This window comes from Anopheles maculipalpis, chromosome 2RL, assembly GCF_943734695.1.
Source record: "Anopheles maculipalpis chromosome 2RL, idAnoMacuDA_375_x, whole genome shotgun sequence".
In the NCBI taxonomy this organism is placed as follows: Eukaryota; Metazoa; Arthropoda; class Insecta; order Diptera; family Culicidae; genus Anopheles; species Anopheles maculipalpis.
Window position 1 is genome coordinate 24,669,693 of NC_064871.1, and position 13,778 is coordinate 24,683,470.

At 42.4% G+C, this 13,778-nt stretch overlaps 4 protein-coding genes across 5 annotated transcripts in view; 2 read left to right on the plus strand and 2 right to left on the minus strand.

The window, feature by feature from the left end:
• The window catches only part of LOC126557342 (endoplasmic reticulum chaperone BiP), a 205,185-nt gene that overhangs the window by 179,739 nt on the left and 11,668 nt on the right, over positions 1 to 13,778 (plus strand). The window lies entirely within an intron of this gene.
• On the plus strand, positions 5,487 to 7,825 carry LOC126557761 (D-2-hydroxyglutarate dehydrogenase, mitochondrial). Its single transcript, XM_050213641.1, has 4 exons — positions 5,487 to 6,143; positions 6,217 to 6,515; positions 6,584 to 6,740; positions 7,385 to 7,825. The coding sequence occupies exons 1-4, from the start codon at positions 5,487 to 5,489 to the stop codon at positions 7,823 to 7,825; spliced, it is 1,554 nt and encodes a 517-aa protein (XP_050069598.1).
• Positions 8,484 to 9,236, minus strand: LOC126559545 (LYR motif-containing protein 4). Its single transcript, XM_050215715.1, has 3 exons — positions 9,048 to 9,236; positions 8,855 to 8,975; positions 8,484 to 8,586 (listed from the first exon to the last, which is right to left on the minus strand). The coding sequence occupies exons 1-3, from the start codon at positions 9,134 to 9,136 to the stop codon at positions 8,533 to 8,535; spliced, it is 264 nt and encodes an 87-aa protein (XP_050071672.1). The 5' UTR covers positions 9,137 to 9,236; the 3' UTR covers positions 8,484 to 8,532.
• On the minus strand, positions 10,025 to 13,730 carry LOC126557892 (6-phosphogluconate dehydrogenase, decarboxylating). Its single transcript, XM_050213801.1, has 5 exons — positions 13,658 to 13,730; positions 12,631 to 12,739; positions 12,018 to 12,132; positions 11,061 to 11,305; positions 10,025 to 10,993 (listed from the first exon to the last, which is right to left on the minus strand). The coding sequence occupies exons 1-5, from the start codon at positions 13,666 to 13,668 to the stop codon at positions 10,025 to 10,027; spliced, it is 1,449 nt and encodes a 482-aa protein (XP_050069758.1). The 5' UTR covers positions 13,669 to 13,730.

Below are 13,778 nucleotides of genomic sequence, written 5' to 3' on the forward strand. Positions count from 1 at the left end.
ATAAAAGCATGTACAGGATAGGCAAAAACAAAATTGCTGTGAAAAAGCGGGTTATTTGCGATGGGCCAATTTTGTTTTCTCTTATATTTTTGGCTTCTTTCCGTTTTTTTACGGTTTCCCAGATATTTTTGATATTATTATACTTTTTGAAACATCGAGTAATTTCTCAATAAATTGAATTGAATTAAATGCTTCCTGAATGTTTATTTTATGCAGGGTTAGCAGGTATTTTCTGTGTGCAGCTTAAAGCATAATAATAAGTAACAAGGCTATGCCGTTCTTCCCAAATAGAATATTAAAGAGAATTTTTATTTAGTTATAATTAATTACGACGGTCCAGTGCCTTATCGTCAACACCGCTTGTGTTGAATAAATTTAATAATCATATTGATGTGGCCTTTCCTCCTTATTCTTTGCCTTATGCCGGGCATACTCGGTTATGGTTGTGAGAGAATATTAATATTATATAAAATATGGGGATAAAAAACTGGGCATAAATAATAGAAATACGTGTACTTTTATTGGTTTCAACTTTCTAGAAATTTATTTTCAATCTATCTTTCCAAATTTTGTTGCGAGTTGTAAAAAAGAAAGCAGGGTTTGTGAAAAATATTATGACGAACACGAAAAACTTTGAAAACGGTCAAAACTGTGCGACAAAAGCAACAATATCTTTGCTTAAACAATATATTTGCAAACTTGGCTTCGAAAACTATAACAAAAAGAGGTGTACAATTGATGTTCCGCCATTTTTTAGCAATTTGTCATAGATCAATCTATTAATTTAAAAGGAATTGTTGTTTGCAGCTACACTAACAGAAGAATAACCATACTCAACGTAACTTCAAAATCAACCCTAATAAGTGGGATGCAACAATTACAAAAGGAGCTTTATTCGAAATTCTTCTCGGCTTTACGATGTTCTAGAGCCATCGCAATGGCTTCCTGGAATTATTGATACCACGCATTTCGATAGTCAGTCCTCAGTATCCGTCCTCAGTCCTCCGATTGTTCCGTGTGAAGATTGGCTCCACTGTTGCATCTACCAATGGACCACGCTAATTTATCCGCAGCGCATCGATCTAATGTGGACGGAGTAGGAAGCCGCTTAGTGCCCTCGTATAATGGGTTCCTCACTAGGGGCAATGTAAAGAGAAAAGACTACAGATCATTGTTTTGTTTTTCGCTTTGTAACATAAAATCGGTAATGCCGTAATTGTTTCTTTTCCAATTTTTTATCTACCTAGTGTTAACTGAGATACCAAGTCAAGAGATACCATTGCTGGCTCAAGGGATAGGTCAAGGGATACCACTTTGATATGATTTTACCCGTTAGCTGGATTGTCGGTCCTTCTTACATGGAGATTATTCGGACGGGATTGCCATATGAAGATTACAATTTACGTGTGTATCCAACATTATATTCAAATGTGAATAAAACTAAAAATAATGAAGAAAACACAATGTATTAAAATGTACGGTTTATGGCCGATAGCAATATCTTCAAACCCAACCCAATTATAGTCAAAAACATAACCAAAAACGATCAAAGCTAATAGTAAAAAATGCTCCTCCGTCTGTTTTGAACTGTTTTGAAAGCAAAAGCAGTGGCGGGTTTAACAGTACGCGGAATAAACGGCCCAGAGAGCCTCACCATATTAAAAAGTGATGGCCACCGATGAGCTCAATTAGTCGCCGTTTACGATCCTTAGGCTTACTAGACTTATTGATACTACGTAGTTGGATAGTTGGAAATTCTCAACGGGAGAAAGGTCCGGATGGGATTTGAACCTTGGTCTAACCATGTAAATACGTTCTCCTGTATAGTTTCGTCCTCCAAATGATCTTATCGTAGGTTAGTCTTTTAAACGTTAAACGACTGTTTTGGACTTGACACCATGCTAATGATTAAATGGATGAATCGCTAAGACACAGGACTGCCACCATTAATTTTAGTTGATTATGTTGATTAAAATAATTTATCGCTTTGAACCAATGAGTTAATGAACATAGTTGCTCCATTATAGTGGCAGGTGAAATGATAAAAATGATGTAACTGAATCCAGCTAATAAAATTATAGAGTATCGAATCCGGACCATCTACACACACGCTGGACTGTTTATCCAGCTGCGGGTTGATGTAAATTCAGCCAACCAGAAATGGCAGGCATAGACAGGCGAGCTAACATCGCCAAGGAAGAAAAGGAATACTTACGCGTGGCCCCTTCTCTATTGACAAAATTGCCTTACTAACCGCTACTAAGGTTATTTTCAATACAGATTTGCCTTAGTAGTGCCTTAGTAGGCGGATTTCCATCGATTTGGTCAATAGGGTTAGACATGAGGCATAAGCTCTAGGTGAGACCCATACTCGTTAGCCGTGAGGGGTTGTTAACCAGGCGAGGGCGTTCCTTTGTCATCATTTGTTTAGTAAGACTGGGTTCTCTGATAGACGAAGCCCCTGGCGGCCGCCACTGGTTCGAGTTTACGGTGATGATGAGAATTGTTTCCATTTGCTTCGAAATTTGTGATAAAATATAGAAGAAGTTTCATGAAAAAGATGTTAATTTTAAGCGACGACTAACCTTTGGATGCGCATTGTTCAGGGTCTCTGGACGATTTTTTTTGTTTTGTTTCAAATTTTTTTTGCTGCTTTTGCCATCTATGTAAACAGCAATACAAAATATCTGAAAACCTGTCGAAAATCCTCGAGATTTTAACAAAAATATATGACAAAGGGCCAAAAATCCTCGGGGCGAAACCAACAATATTTGGTCTATCATCAATAAACTATAAGAAAGTATTAAAAATCCTCCAATTACCCTGTAAATAACAGATCTAATAATAACAAATAGTCTAAGTTATGTTTGTTATATTTTGATTGGTAGAGTTAAATTAATTTATGGATTTTTCTTTAAACCCTGTAAGCAGAGAAGACAAAACCAACTTGCTAAAGTTATTTAATCGCAATCGAACGATTTAAATTAAGGATGAAACAACAGCGGGTTGACCAATTGCTCGTAAGCCAAACCAAGCACAGAAAGCTTCCAGTTTTTCCCTGATTCTCGCATTCCACAGAAGATGGTTGCTTTTTGCAACGAGTTTCGGTTTGATCTTTTCTTCACGCTTCACTTGCTTCTGGCAACTTCTTTCTTCCCTCATTTGCGCTCTGTATCGTTTCGGGCACAAAGCAAATGGAACCGGTTTTTGGTCACGGTCACGCAGGAAAGGAAGAACCATGGTGCAGGAGGGAGCATTGTGAATGGATCGCATTCGATTCTTATGCTTTTTGCGTGTTTCTTCTCACACGAATGTCTCAAGAAGGACGGAAATTTATTATGAGTTCTAGTTGGAGCATTCTTTGGTGATGCGATTTTTGAGTGGAGTTTTTCATATGAATTGTATTAACGTTCTTCGTTAATCGGACAAAGATATTGCAAATAATAAAAAAATAAATACTTCTATTGATAACGCTTATTACCCCTTACGAACTAGATATTAATATAATTGCCATCCAACGCAACAACCTGTTGCATCTATTTCATAAGCCTTCCTTCGTGCTTCGGGTTGCTGGCCGTCTTCAACTGCGAACACACTCACAACAAACACTGGCCACCGAACGTACACACATCTTACGCTTCAGGGCGCATGCTTGGTGGGAATGTTGTTCGGCGCATTAACCGCTTATGGGCCCCCAGCCAGGAGGGAGCAATAAATAAAAAAAAAACGCTGCAATGTAGGGTGACAGAATGAGAACGAAACACGGCGCATATTTGAATGTCTGGAATGTGTCAAAAAGCTAAAACAGGACCACAGCTTTTTTGCGGCACATCGTGCCAATTTCTTATGCTCATCGAAAATTGTTTCATGAATCATATCGCATTGTGGTGAGTGGATACAATTACGTATTGCTTTTGTATTTGTGTGTGTCACGAAAATTGTGATGCTCGAAGACAGCATGAGACGTTCAAAGAGTTTTATTGTTTTATCTTAAACGGGGCAGATAATTTTGTGATGAAGTAAAATTTTAAATTGACGAATAATTTAATTTTTTTCTCAGATTAGGTTCAAATCTCAATTGGACCGAACACTCACTCCCTATAAATTCATTTATTTTAAGCGAAACTTCGCACTGGATCTTTAATAGCCTCTTAGAACTGGGATGACGGTTTTGGGTGCGAGCAGATGCGTATTTAGCCCTTGGGAGGCCCTAAGCAGAAAGGGTGTTGGGGCCTTTTTATGGAGGACTCTGTAATTCTCCGGTAGTATTTACAAAAAAAAAAATCATTTTGGGCTTCTGCTCGGGACCCCTTTCGATTATCGGTCCGCTTATAGGAAGATCTGCCTCTTGGTAGGAGGCAACCAACTATTTGTGGTACATCTTTAGTTTAAGTCTGTGACAAAGACCTCGATATTCTTGTTAATTAGTCGCTGTATGGTTCAGCTTGAATATATATAAGTTTAGATAGGCATGAATTTGTGCCAAGAGGGTCATGATTCGTAAGGATAGCATTACTCTGATGACCAACGTCAATGAATTGATTAATTTTTATATATATTTTTTGTGAACTCAACGGATCTTGAGATTCCCTGTTAACTTAAAGATATCCGCCGTAGACCGCAGCGAGTAGCGCCAGCAGATTGTCCCATTGGCCCATACGATTGTCCAAGAGGCCCACTAAGGATCTCTGCATGTTACAGGCACGCTGCCGCAGCGTATCTAGCCCGAGGAGCGCACAGCGGCCGCTATAATCTGAATTTTGGATGTTTAATGGCTCACGAAATGACTTATCACGCATTAGCACTAGCTCTTTGATGGCTTGGATAAGATCTTATCTCATTGTTCGATCGTTTTTAGTCTTTATATCTTAAAAATACTGCGTCACTTTGGCAGCAAGCACTCCAAAGTTGGTAAGAAACAGTATGTATTTTTCTCGGTGTAACACTAAAAAGTCCTTCAAAACTCGGCTCCATAGTCCGATTAGCGTTATATTTTCTGCTGGTAGAGGCTCTCTTCTATTCGGGTGTTTTCACGTCTAACTTACGTATAGTAACAATTACCTAAAAGTATAGCGCTTAAAATGCCAGAGTGTCATCCATCCTCCATTTGGGCATGGAATGCGTTCCTCTGAATGTGTCAAAAATGATTTATTATCCGTTATCTGCGATCGAATTCCAACGTGATTCACTATTTCGTCTCTTACTATCAATAAAACCTTGAAAGAATTATATTTTGCTAATTTTGTGTTCAATTTTGTTCATTCGTATAAATCGGACAGCCCTTGTTGCTGAACCATTCCATGTACCTTTTATTGAAGAACATTTCCCAAAGAGCAATTTAATCTATTTAACTAACATAGTTCTGACATAGTTTTTGGGGTAGAAATGACAGACTAATTTCAAAAACACTTCAATTAACTCACTTATTTATTTGCTGTTTCATCCATTTCATGCTTTCCAGCCCTGCGTAGAGGCACAAATCCAAAATGTTACTACGTAGCGTGCTAGGACGCCTTACCCTTCATCGAAGCATTACTCCAACGGCCTTGCGCACCTTCGCCTCGAAACACCGCGAAGTCCCAGCACTCACGTGCGATCGTTACCCCGTCCAGCGTGGATCCTTCGCCGAGCTAACCGACGATGATGTGACCGTGTTTCGTGGCATTCTTGGTGGTGCCGACACGAACCGTGTGATTACGGCGGAAGATGAAGTCCAAAGCTACAACATCGACTACTTGCGTAGTGTGCGAGGTTTTGGCAGGGTTGTGGTAAAGCCACGGACCACAGCGGAGGTGGCAGAGCTGATGCGCTACTGTAACGAGCGCCGTTTAGCCGTCTGTCCACAGGGTGGAAATACGGGACTGGTGGGTGGTTCGGTGCCCGTTTTCGATGAAGTTGTCCTGTCGCTACAGCTAATGGATACGATCGAACGGATCGACGAGTATGCGGGAATTGTGGTGTGCCAGGCGGGTTGTGTGTTGGCAACGTTGGAGGAACAGGTCGGAGCCCGGGGGTTAGTTATGCCGCTCGATCTTGGTGCTAAGGGATCGTGTCATATTGGCGGGAATGTGTCAACGAATGCGGGCGGTTTGCGGTTGGTGCGGTACGGGAATTTGCACGGTTCCGTACTTGGCGTTGAAGCGGTAAGTATGAAATTCGTTTTTTTAGGTTTTTAGGTCTCACACAATACCCTTTACGAATTTTTCCTCTTTTAAGGTAACGGCCGAGGGGCGCGTGCTAGATCTGATGTCCAACTTTAAGAAGGATAACACCGGCTACCACCTGAAGCATCTGTTCATCGGTTCCGAGGGAACGCTCGGCATCATCACCCGGCTGTCCATGTTCTGTCCTACCGCTTCCCGTTCGGTTAACGTTGCCTTTCTCGGGCTGCACAGCTACGATGATGTTAAACGAACGTTCCTGGCCGCCAAGCGTGGACTGGGAGAGGTGTTGTCCTCGTGCGAAATGATCGATGCTCCGTCGCTGGATAGTTGTACACGGTTCTTTGGTTTGCAGTAAGTAATAGGGTGAATTGTTTAGAAAACGATCGGAAATTGTGTTTGCAAATTTTCTTCCATTCTAGGTCACCGATAGAAAAATATCCCTTCTACATGCTGATCGAAACGTCCGGAAGTGATGCTGGACACGATGAGGAGAAGCTTACGCGCTTCCTGGAGCAAACGATGGAGGAAGGCCTGGTGCAAGACGGCACGGTTACGAATGAACCCACCAAAATGAAGGTACTGATGTTAAAAAGGTGCAAAAGTACACTATTTAGACCTCTTTTTGTAAGCTAACTCCAGATAGTATTCCAGATTCCAGATAGTAGGGTCGCAATTGGATCCCAGAATTGGAACTAGTTCCGGAATCGAAATTGGTTCTAGAAATAGGAGTATGTTCTATGAAACGGAATTGATTCCGTAATCGGTTCCACGAATTGTAATCTGATCTGGAATTGATTCCGAAATCTATTTTAGAATTAATTTTAGAATTGGCTGCGGAAATGGTTCTGGAATTGTTTCCGGAATCGGTTCCGAAATTTATTCTTAAATCGGTTCCTTAATTGGTTCCCTAGTTTCATTTGTTTCTTATCGAGGAATCGATACCAAACAAAAGGAGAGACATTTTATACACTAACTCACAATAAAGAAGAGTAAATATTATGCGACAAGAGGAACTTGATGGCAGATATACGTTTTATCGCAGACACGAACACAGTCGTTTTGCATTTCATGTCTTCAGTAGGAAGTATTTGCATTTTGATAAAACGATAAGGTGATCCAACTATTCTTTTCCTACTAGTTTTTGAATAAAACAATTTTTTGACCGTTTTCTTTAAAGCAATGAATTAAATTTGTCTTTCCATTTTCATCCCTTTTCACAGAACATTTGGAAGCTACGTGAACTGATCGCGGACAGTCTGCTGAGCGATGGGTACTGTTTCAAGTACGACATTTCGCTACCTCTCGACCAGTTCTACGATATTGTGCTAGCTGTGCGGGAGCGTGTCGGTGATCTGGCCATTAACGTAACCGGTTACGGCCACGTTGGCGATTCGAATCTGCATCTGAACGTATCCTGTGCCCGTTTTACACCGGAAATCTATGCTCTGCTAGAACCGTTCGTGTACGAGTACACTTCGAAGCTAAGAGGAAGCGTTAGTGCCGAGCATGGGATTGGATTTCTCAAACGCAAGTACCTACACTACTCGAAACAATCGGAACCGCTACGATTGATGCGTCAGATGAAGCAACTGCTAGATCCGAACGGTATACTGAACCCGTACAAAGTCTTACCACCGGAAACGCCAGCTCAGTCGCAGTAAAACAACGGTCAAGAATTTAACTATTGTTACAAGAGACGTTTAGATTATCCGATTTAGATAGACGGGTGTACAGGGTTTAACCATATTTTTGTATAACTTTATGCTACATTTGTAAAAAAAGTTTATGGAATTTATATTTTAATAGCTATATCATATATTTCAGAGGAATATTTTATGCAAATAAAATTCAGGTTTCAATTGATAACTGTGAATGTGAGTTGAAGTAAAATTTAAATTTTAAATAATTTATTGTTGTAATTATTCATACAACTAATGATCACCTCGAGCAAAAATAAAACAACCATTTAGCATCTATTTAAATCCGTTATATTCTCACGAAACTATCATTAACGATTGTAATTAGTTACACAACATGTATTTGTAGTACAGTAGCGGTTTTTTCTGTCTTTTGCTACATTTGCCCCATCGCTCTTGTTGTAATGATTATGGCTTTTACACTATGCCATCGTTTCGATGTAAATTTGCTGCTCCTTTATTCCGCAAGACAGACAACTCATATTGAACGCGATGAACACAATTTCCAACGGGTGAACATAACTAAAATCTAAATCTGCTTGCATTACAAAGTCTGCCTTTGGTTTTTTCTCTTTTCTTTTCGAGTTGTTAAAGCATTAAGCAGCATTTTCAACAGAGTCCTCGCTGGCACTAGAGCGTTCCGGTACGAACTTAGTAAATGATGATGGAGTTTACTTCTCTATCACTAGCTTATCCGGTGCTCCATACAATTGTCCAATTACGGTCTGCGAGGGATCATCGCCCGGGGACATACACAGCATGTAAAGAAGTGGATAAAAGCGGAAATACGTTTTACATAAAGCTGCTAAATGATCACGAGTTGGCGTTGCAAAAAAAAGTTAAATTTTCTATGAAACATAGAACCGTCATACAGAGCGCGAACGGATTGCATTCATATTACAAGAATATTACATCATATTACTCCGGCCGTTCGCATTCATAACCTCAAAGTACCAGCTGATAAACATCCGCCAGTCCAACTAACGCACTCACCTGTCGTTTGATGATGTCGAGATTTTTCTGTGCGTACGTTAGCTCACTAGCGATGGTGGCACTATCGGTTAATGCTTTGTTTTCTCTAAATGCATCACGGATCCGCCGCAGTGCGTACATACTGTGAAATTAAACGATTCGCAATCAATAATCTGATATCGCGCACCAGATTTTGAGGCATGCCGATACTTACCGATAGTTGTACGAATCAAACTTTTGTGACGCACGGAGCAGCTGTTTGTAGAGCGATAGTACCTTCATCCTGTGTCCCGTTCCGGCCATACACGGCTAATTTGTTATCAGAAATGGAATGAAATCGAGAGCACCTCCTTGCTCGCAGGCGAATGTTTGTGTTGATATAATATGCGGTTTCTTTGACGCAATGTAAATCAAAACAAACCACTTCAACAGAGCACGCACGGCCCGCCATGCGAGTTTGATGTTTCGTTTTGCTTGATGTGTCAAATGGACAAGCTTTGACAGCTATCGTTTTGTAACTGACGGTTTGATATTTTTCTCATTGAACGCTTGTAAAGTTATAATAGTATCATATTAGAATTTCACACAATATTTTCTCCATCTATCGCTTTATATCCACACGGAATAGTGTGTACAATCCACGTGTTATTTATAGCCGCCAGATGGCTCTGAGTGCATCAGTTTCAATTAAGCAGTTAAATGGTCGTTTAATTTAGGAATTAAACCAATTCATAATTATCCTCTTATTCTTGGCTTCACGACTGTCTTAGATCATGGCGGTTGTTGGATAGTCAGTTCTCACTAGGGTGGAACTTTCCAGATGGGACTTGAATCCCGGTTCTACCGTGTAAAGACCATCGCAAGTTGTCGCCTCGTCACTGTACCGCCTTCTTAATTATAAAATCCCCAAATTGTCAGCTGCAAAGAGAAACACCGTGTTTTGGGTTCAACACTTTTTTTATTACAAGGAAAACAGGATACAAAAAAATATCAACAATAAATAAACCGTTGCACGAAATGCAGCGTGAGCAGCGAAATCAATCAGCCAAAGCGCAAAACAATGTCAAACACTGTTTTCGGTTACGAGATTTGATTCGATGAAGATGGAATGGAGAGTGCGTCGTTTTCGAAGGGTAAGAGATCCATCCACTAAGTATGATCGTTTCAACCTCTCACGCCTGTTAGGCCACTTTAAGCCAAATAGGTACTGGCCGAAACATTGCCACCCTTACCGGTCCAGTTGGTGTGTACGAACTTGCCCTCCTTACCTAGCAGCTCGTACGTATGAGCACCGAAATAATCACGCTGAGCCTGCAGCAAATTAGCGGGCAACCGTTCCGACCGGTACCCATCGAAGAAAGCAAGCGCTGCAGAAAGGGCAGGCACTGGCACACCCCACAGAACTGCCTGGCTAACCACCTCACGCCACGACTGCTGGTTATCCATCATGGCTTTCTTGAAGAAATCATCCAGCAACAAATTCGACAGCTGTGGATTGCGCACAAACGCATCACGAATGTTGCCCAGGAACACACTACGGATAATGCAACCTCCACGCCACATCAGCGCAATACCACCATAGTTAAGGTTCCACTTGTACTCGTTGGCCGCCTCCCGCAGAAGCATGAAACCTTGGGCGTACGAAACGATCTTCGCACAGTACAGTGCGTTGCGGATGTGGGTAAGGAATTGTTTCCGATCCGCTACGGACGCTTTAGTGCTCGGTCCTGCAAGTTGTTTGCTAGCACGGGCACGTTCTTCCTTCAACGCAGACAGACACCGCGAGAAGACAGCTTCACCAATCAACGTGACCGGTACGCCATGATGGAGGGCAGCGATTGCCGTCCACTTGCCCGTACCCTTCTGTCCAGCCGTATCACGAATACGTTCCAGCAAATAGCCTTCCTCGTCACGATAGTTCAGAATGTCGCGGGTAATTTCGATCAAGAATGAGTCCAACACACCCTTGTTCCATTCATCAAATTCCTGTGCCATCTCCTTTTGCGTCATGCCGAGCGCCAGCATCAGATGGTATGCTTCACAGATCAGCTGCATATCACCGTACTCGATACCGTTGTGGACCATCTTTACAAAGTGACCAGCACCTCCTTCACCGACCCATTCGCAGCAAGGATCGCCATTCGATTTGGCGCAAATTGCCTACAAGAGGGTACGAGAATTAGAATCAAAACTATTCTCTCAGACAGGATTGACAGGATTTACTCACCTGGAAAATATCTTTAATCAACGGCCAAGCATCAGGATGTCCACCGGGCATGAGAGAAGGTCCATAGCGTGCACCTTCTTCTCCACCGCTCACGCCCGAACCCACGTACAGGATACCCTTGGCCTTAAGCTCCTCATAACGGCGGGCCGAATCCTGGTGTTCCGAGTTTCCACCGTCAATGATCACGTCGCCCTTCTCGATCAGCGGAAGCAACTGATTGATGAAATCATCTACTGCGCTGCCGGCTACAAATAAAATTAATAAATAGTAATAATTACATTTTCTTCACAGAGGAACGGTCTGAATGGAATTTGAGCCTCGGTCCTACCATTGTCCGACACCGTTGTCTCCTACCACCGACCCTCCTAGTTTAGCTTTAAAATGACCTCTTCAAGCGTCTTTTCCCATCCAATCCACCAAAAAAAAAAGAACAACTTTAAACACTGACCAGCCTACAAGAGTCACATGAGCAACAAATCTAGAACATGCGATCGTTCACATCGTTCCAGCGTGGGGGCATACTGACTAGAGGTCTCGCAGGCAGGCCATAATCGATCTCTTTTCTACTCGCGCTAGCTACTTGGCGATTGCGTGCGATTGTTTCCTCCATCGTTAACCGCGACACTTCATACGATTTCAAGATCAATGCTCAGGGACGCTCAGTGTAGCGAGCAAGACGCGTGACAGGCAAGCCTAGCCTGTAAAAGATCAGCACCGAGGGAGCTTTCACTTCTTGCCCTTGCATTGCACATCCACCAGCTCTTGATGGGAAGCATAAAGCTGTAGCTTATCGCTTGGATAGGCCGTTAATCTTGTACCGTTTTGGGGAATCGGCTTTCCACACCGAACCCAATTTAATTGCGCTTGGTAGCACAACCTACAAATGACATTACTGACCCTACATTTATACTATACTTTCAACCTACATGCCTCGTGGCTCTCTCCTTCAATGCTTACCTTTAACCAGCATCATGATCTTGCGCGGTTTCTTCAGCTTGTTCACCATATCTTGCAGCGAGGTGGCCCCAATGATGTTGGTACCTTTTGCTTCATTCTCCAGAAAATGGGTGACCTAAAGCGAGAGGACAAAATCAGATGCGCTATTAATTAGCCCGAGAACGCAGGTGATCCATTTATGCAAAATCCACGTCGATCGTTTCCGTGTGAAGCGGTAAAGGGTCACTTAGCGAGCCACTGCAACCCCAAGCAGTGTGGGGTCATTTCAATGTTACGTGAAGGACAATGATCTGTTACTGTTCAACCCAAAAAGGATCATGTGAGCAATACTACTACTGCCAGAAATTAAGTTTTAATCGTAAGTTACAACAAAATGCAGTAAAGTTCATGCGCTCCCTCACACGCCTCAGTTAATCCGTCTGTTGGCCGGTGAAAGTTAAAGCTCTCCGTCTATATATGACATAATAACTATATTGCTATAGCTTGCGTTTCGTTGCATAAACTTCGAACGCAATCTTGCGAATTGAAAGTTGTGATCGAATTTAAAACGAAAGCAAGAAGCAGAGAGAGCAGAGCATACTGTGATCTTCAGGGAAATGTTACGATTACTTACCTTATCAACAGTACGATTGTAGGCACAAACGACGAAACCCTTCGAATCCATGTTGAGGATCAAATTTTGTCCCATCACGGCCAAACCGATCAGAGCAATATCAGCTTTCCTGGAAAGGGAAACGAAAAAAAAAGGCAAAATCCGATTTTGCCGATCATCATTCAAAACTGCACATTAGCGTAACCACCACATCGCATCAACCATTCACGTTTGCTGGGGCTTGTGCCACGAGGTCACAGGACGCACGATCATCGGTTCGGTAGATATTATGCAAGTAGAGCTCCATAGACTCCATCGTTTTTTGTTTTTTTTTTTTGCCATTCTGAAGGTTCTCTGATCATTCAGCACCATGCGTTGCTGATCGCTCTTCAGGTGACCTTGTCCGTGCATGCTTAGGGGCGCACTTTAGGCCACCGTTTCACACCGTGTGCCGACTATTGTGATGAATCATTCACATGGAAAGACACGATGGGGTGCAGCAATTAGTCCCGATTTAGAGGTGGATAACAGATTGCCCACAAAATCGGATGCGCCGCTAGATCATGTTCGACTGACGTTAAAAAATCACAAGCACAATCGCTCGCGACAATAGTCACGAAAGTGAGATAAGGAATTGTGTGTGTTGGCCATAGCATGCGCCTTAGCCTGTTTGTTTGATGGAAAGGAAATCATCGGTACTGAAAGGCAAACAAAATTCTTCAACATGGAAGCAAACAGCACCGGAAGGCCACTAGCAAAATACGTCACAAGGCAGGGGAGTCGGCATAACTTCTTGCTGATCATTACGTGTGGCCTCTTGTCGCGGTTCTATAATGAGTATCGCAGTCCCGGGTGTTTACTGTGGGGGTCACTGAGCAGGGAACCGTAAGAACTTTGGCAAACAATGCAATCAAACCGCAAAGCGACAGACGGTGTGAAAAGATCGACGCGTCAAACGATGACTTGCATAGGGCAGCCGAAGGTGCCCTTTGTGGCTCGCAAGCATGAATGGCGAACACTGGGGAGGGAAGTACGGTGACAAACTTACGGGCTGGACATTTTGTACGATGTCAGGGTGCACAGCAAACGGCGTAGGGAATGAATTTTGAGTCCCGGGGTGGTACGCGATAGAATATGAAGTAAGCCGACGAAGAACTTAAAGAGACGGA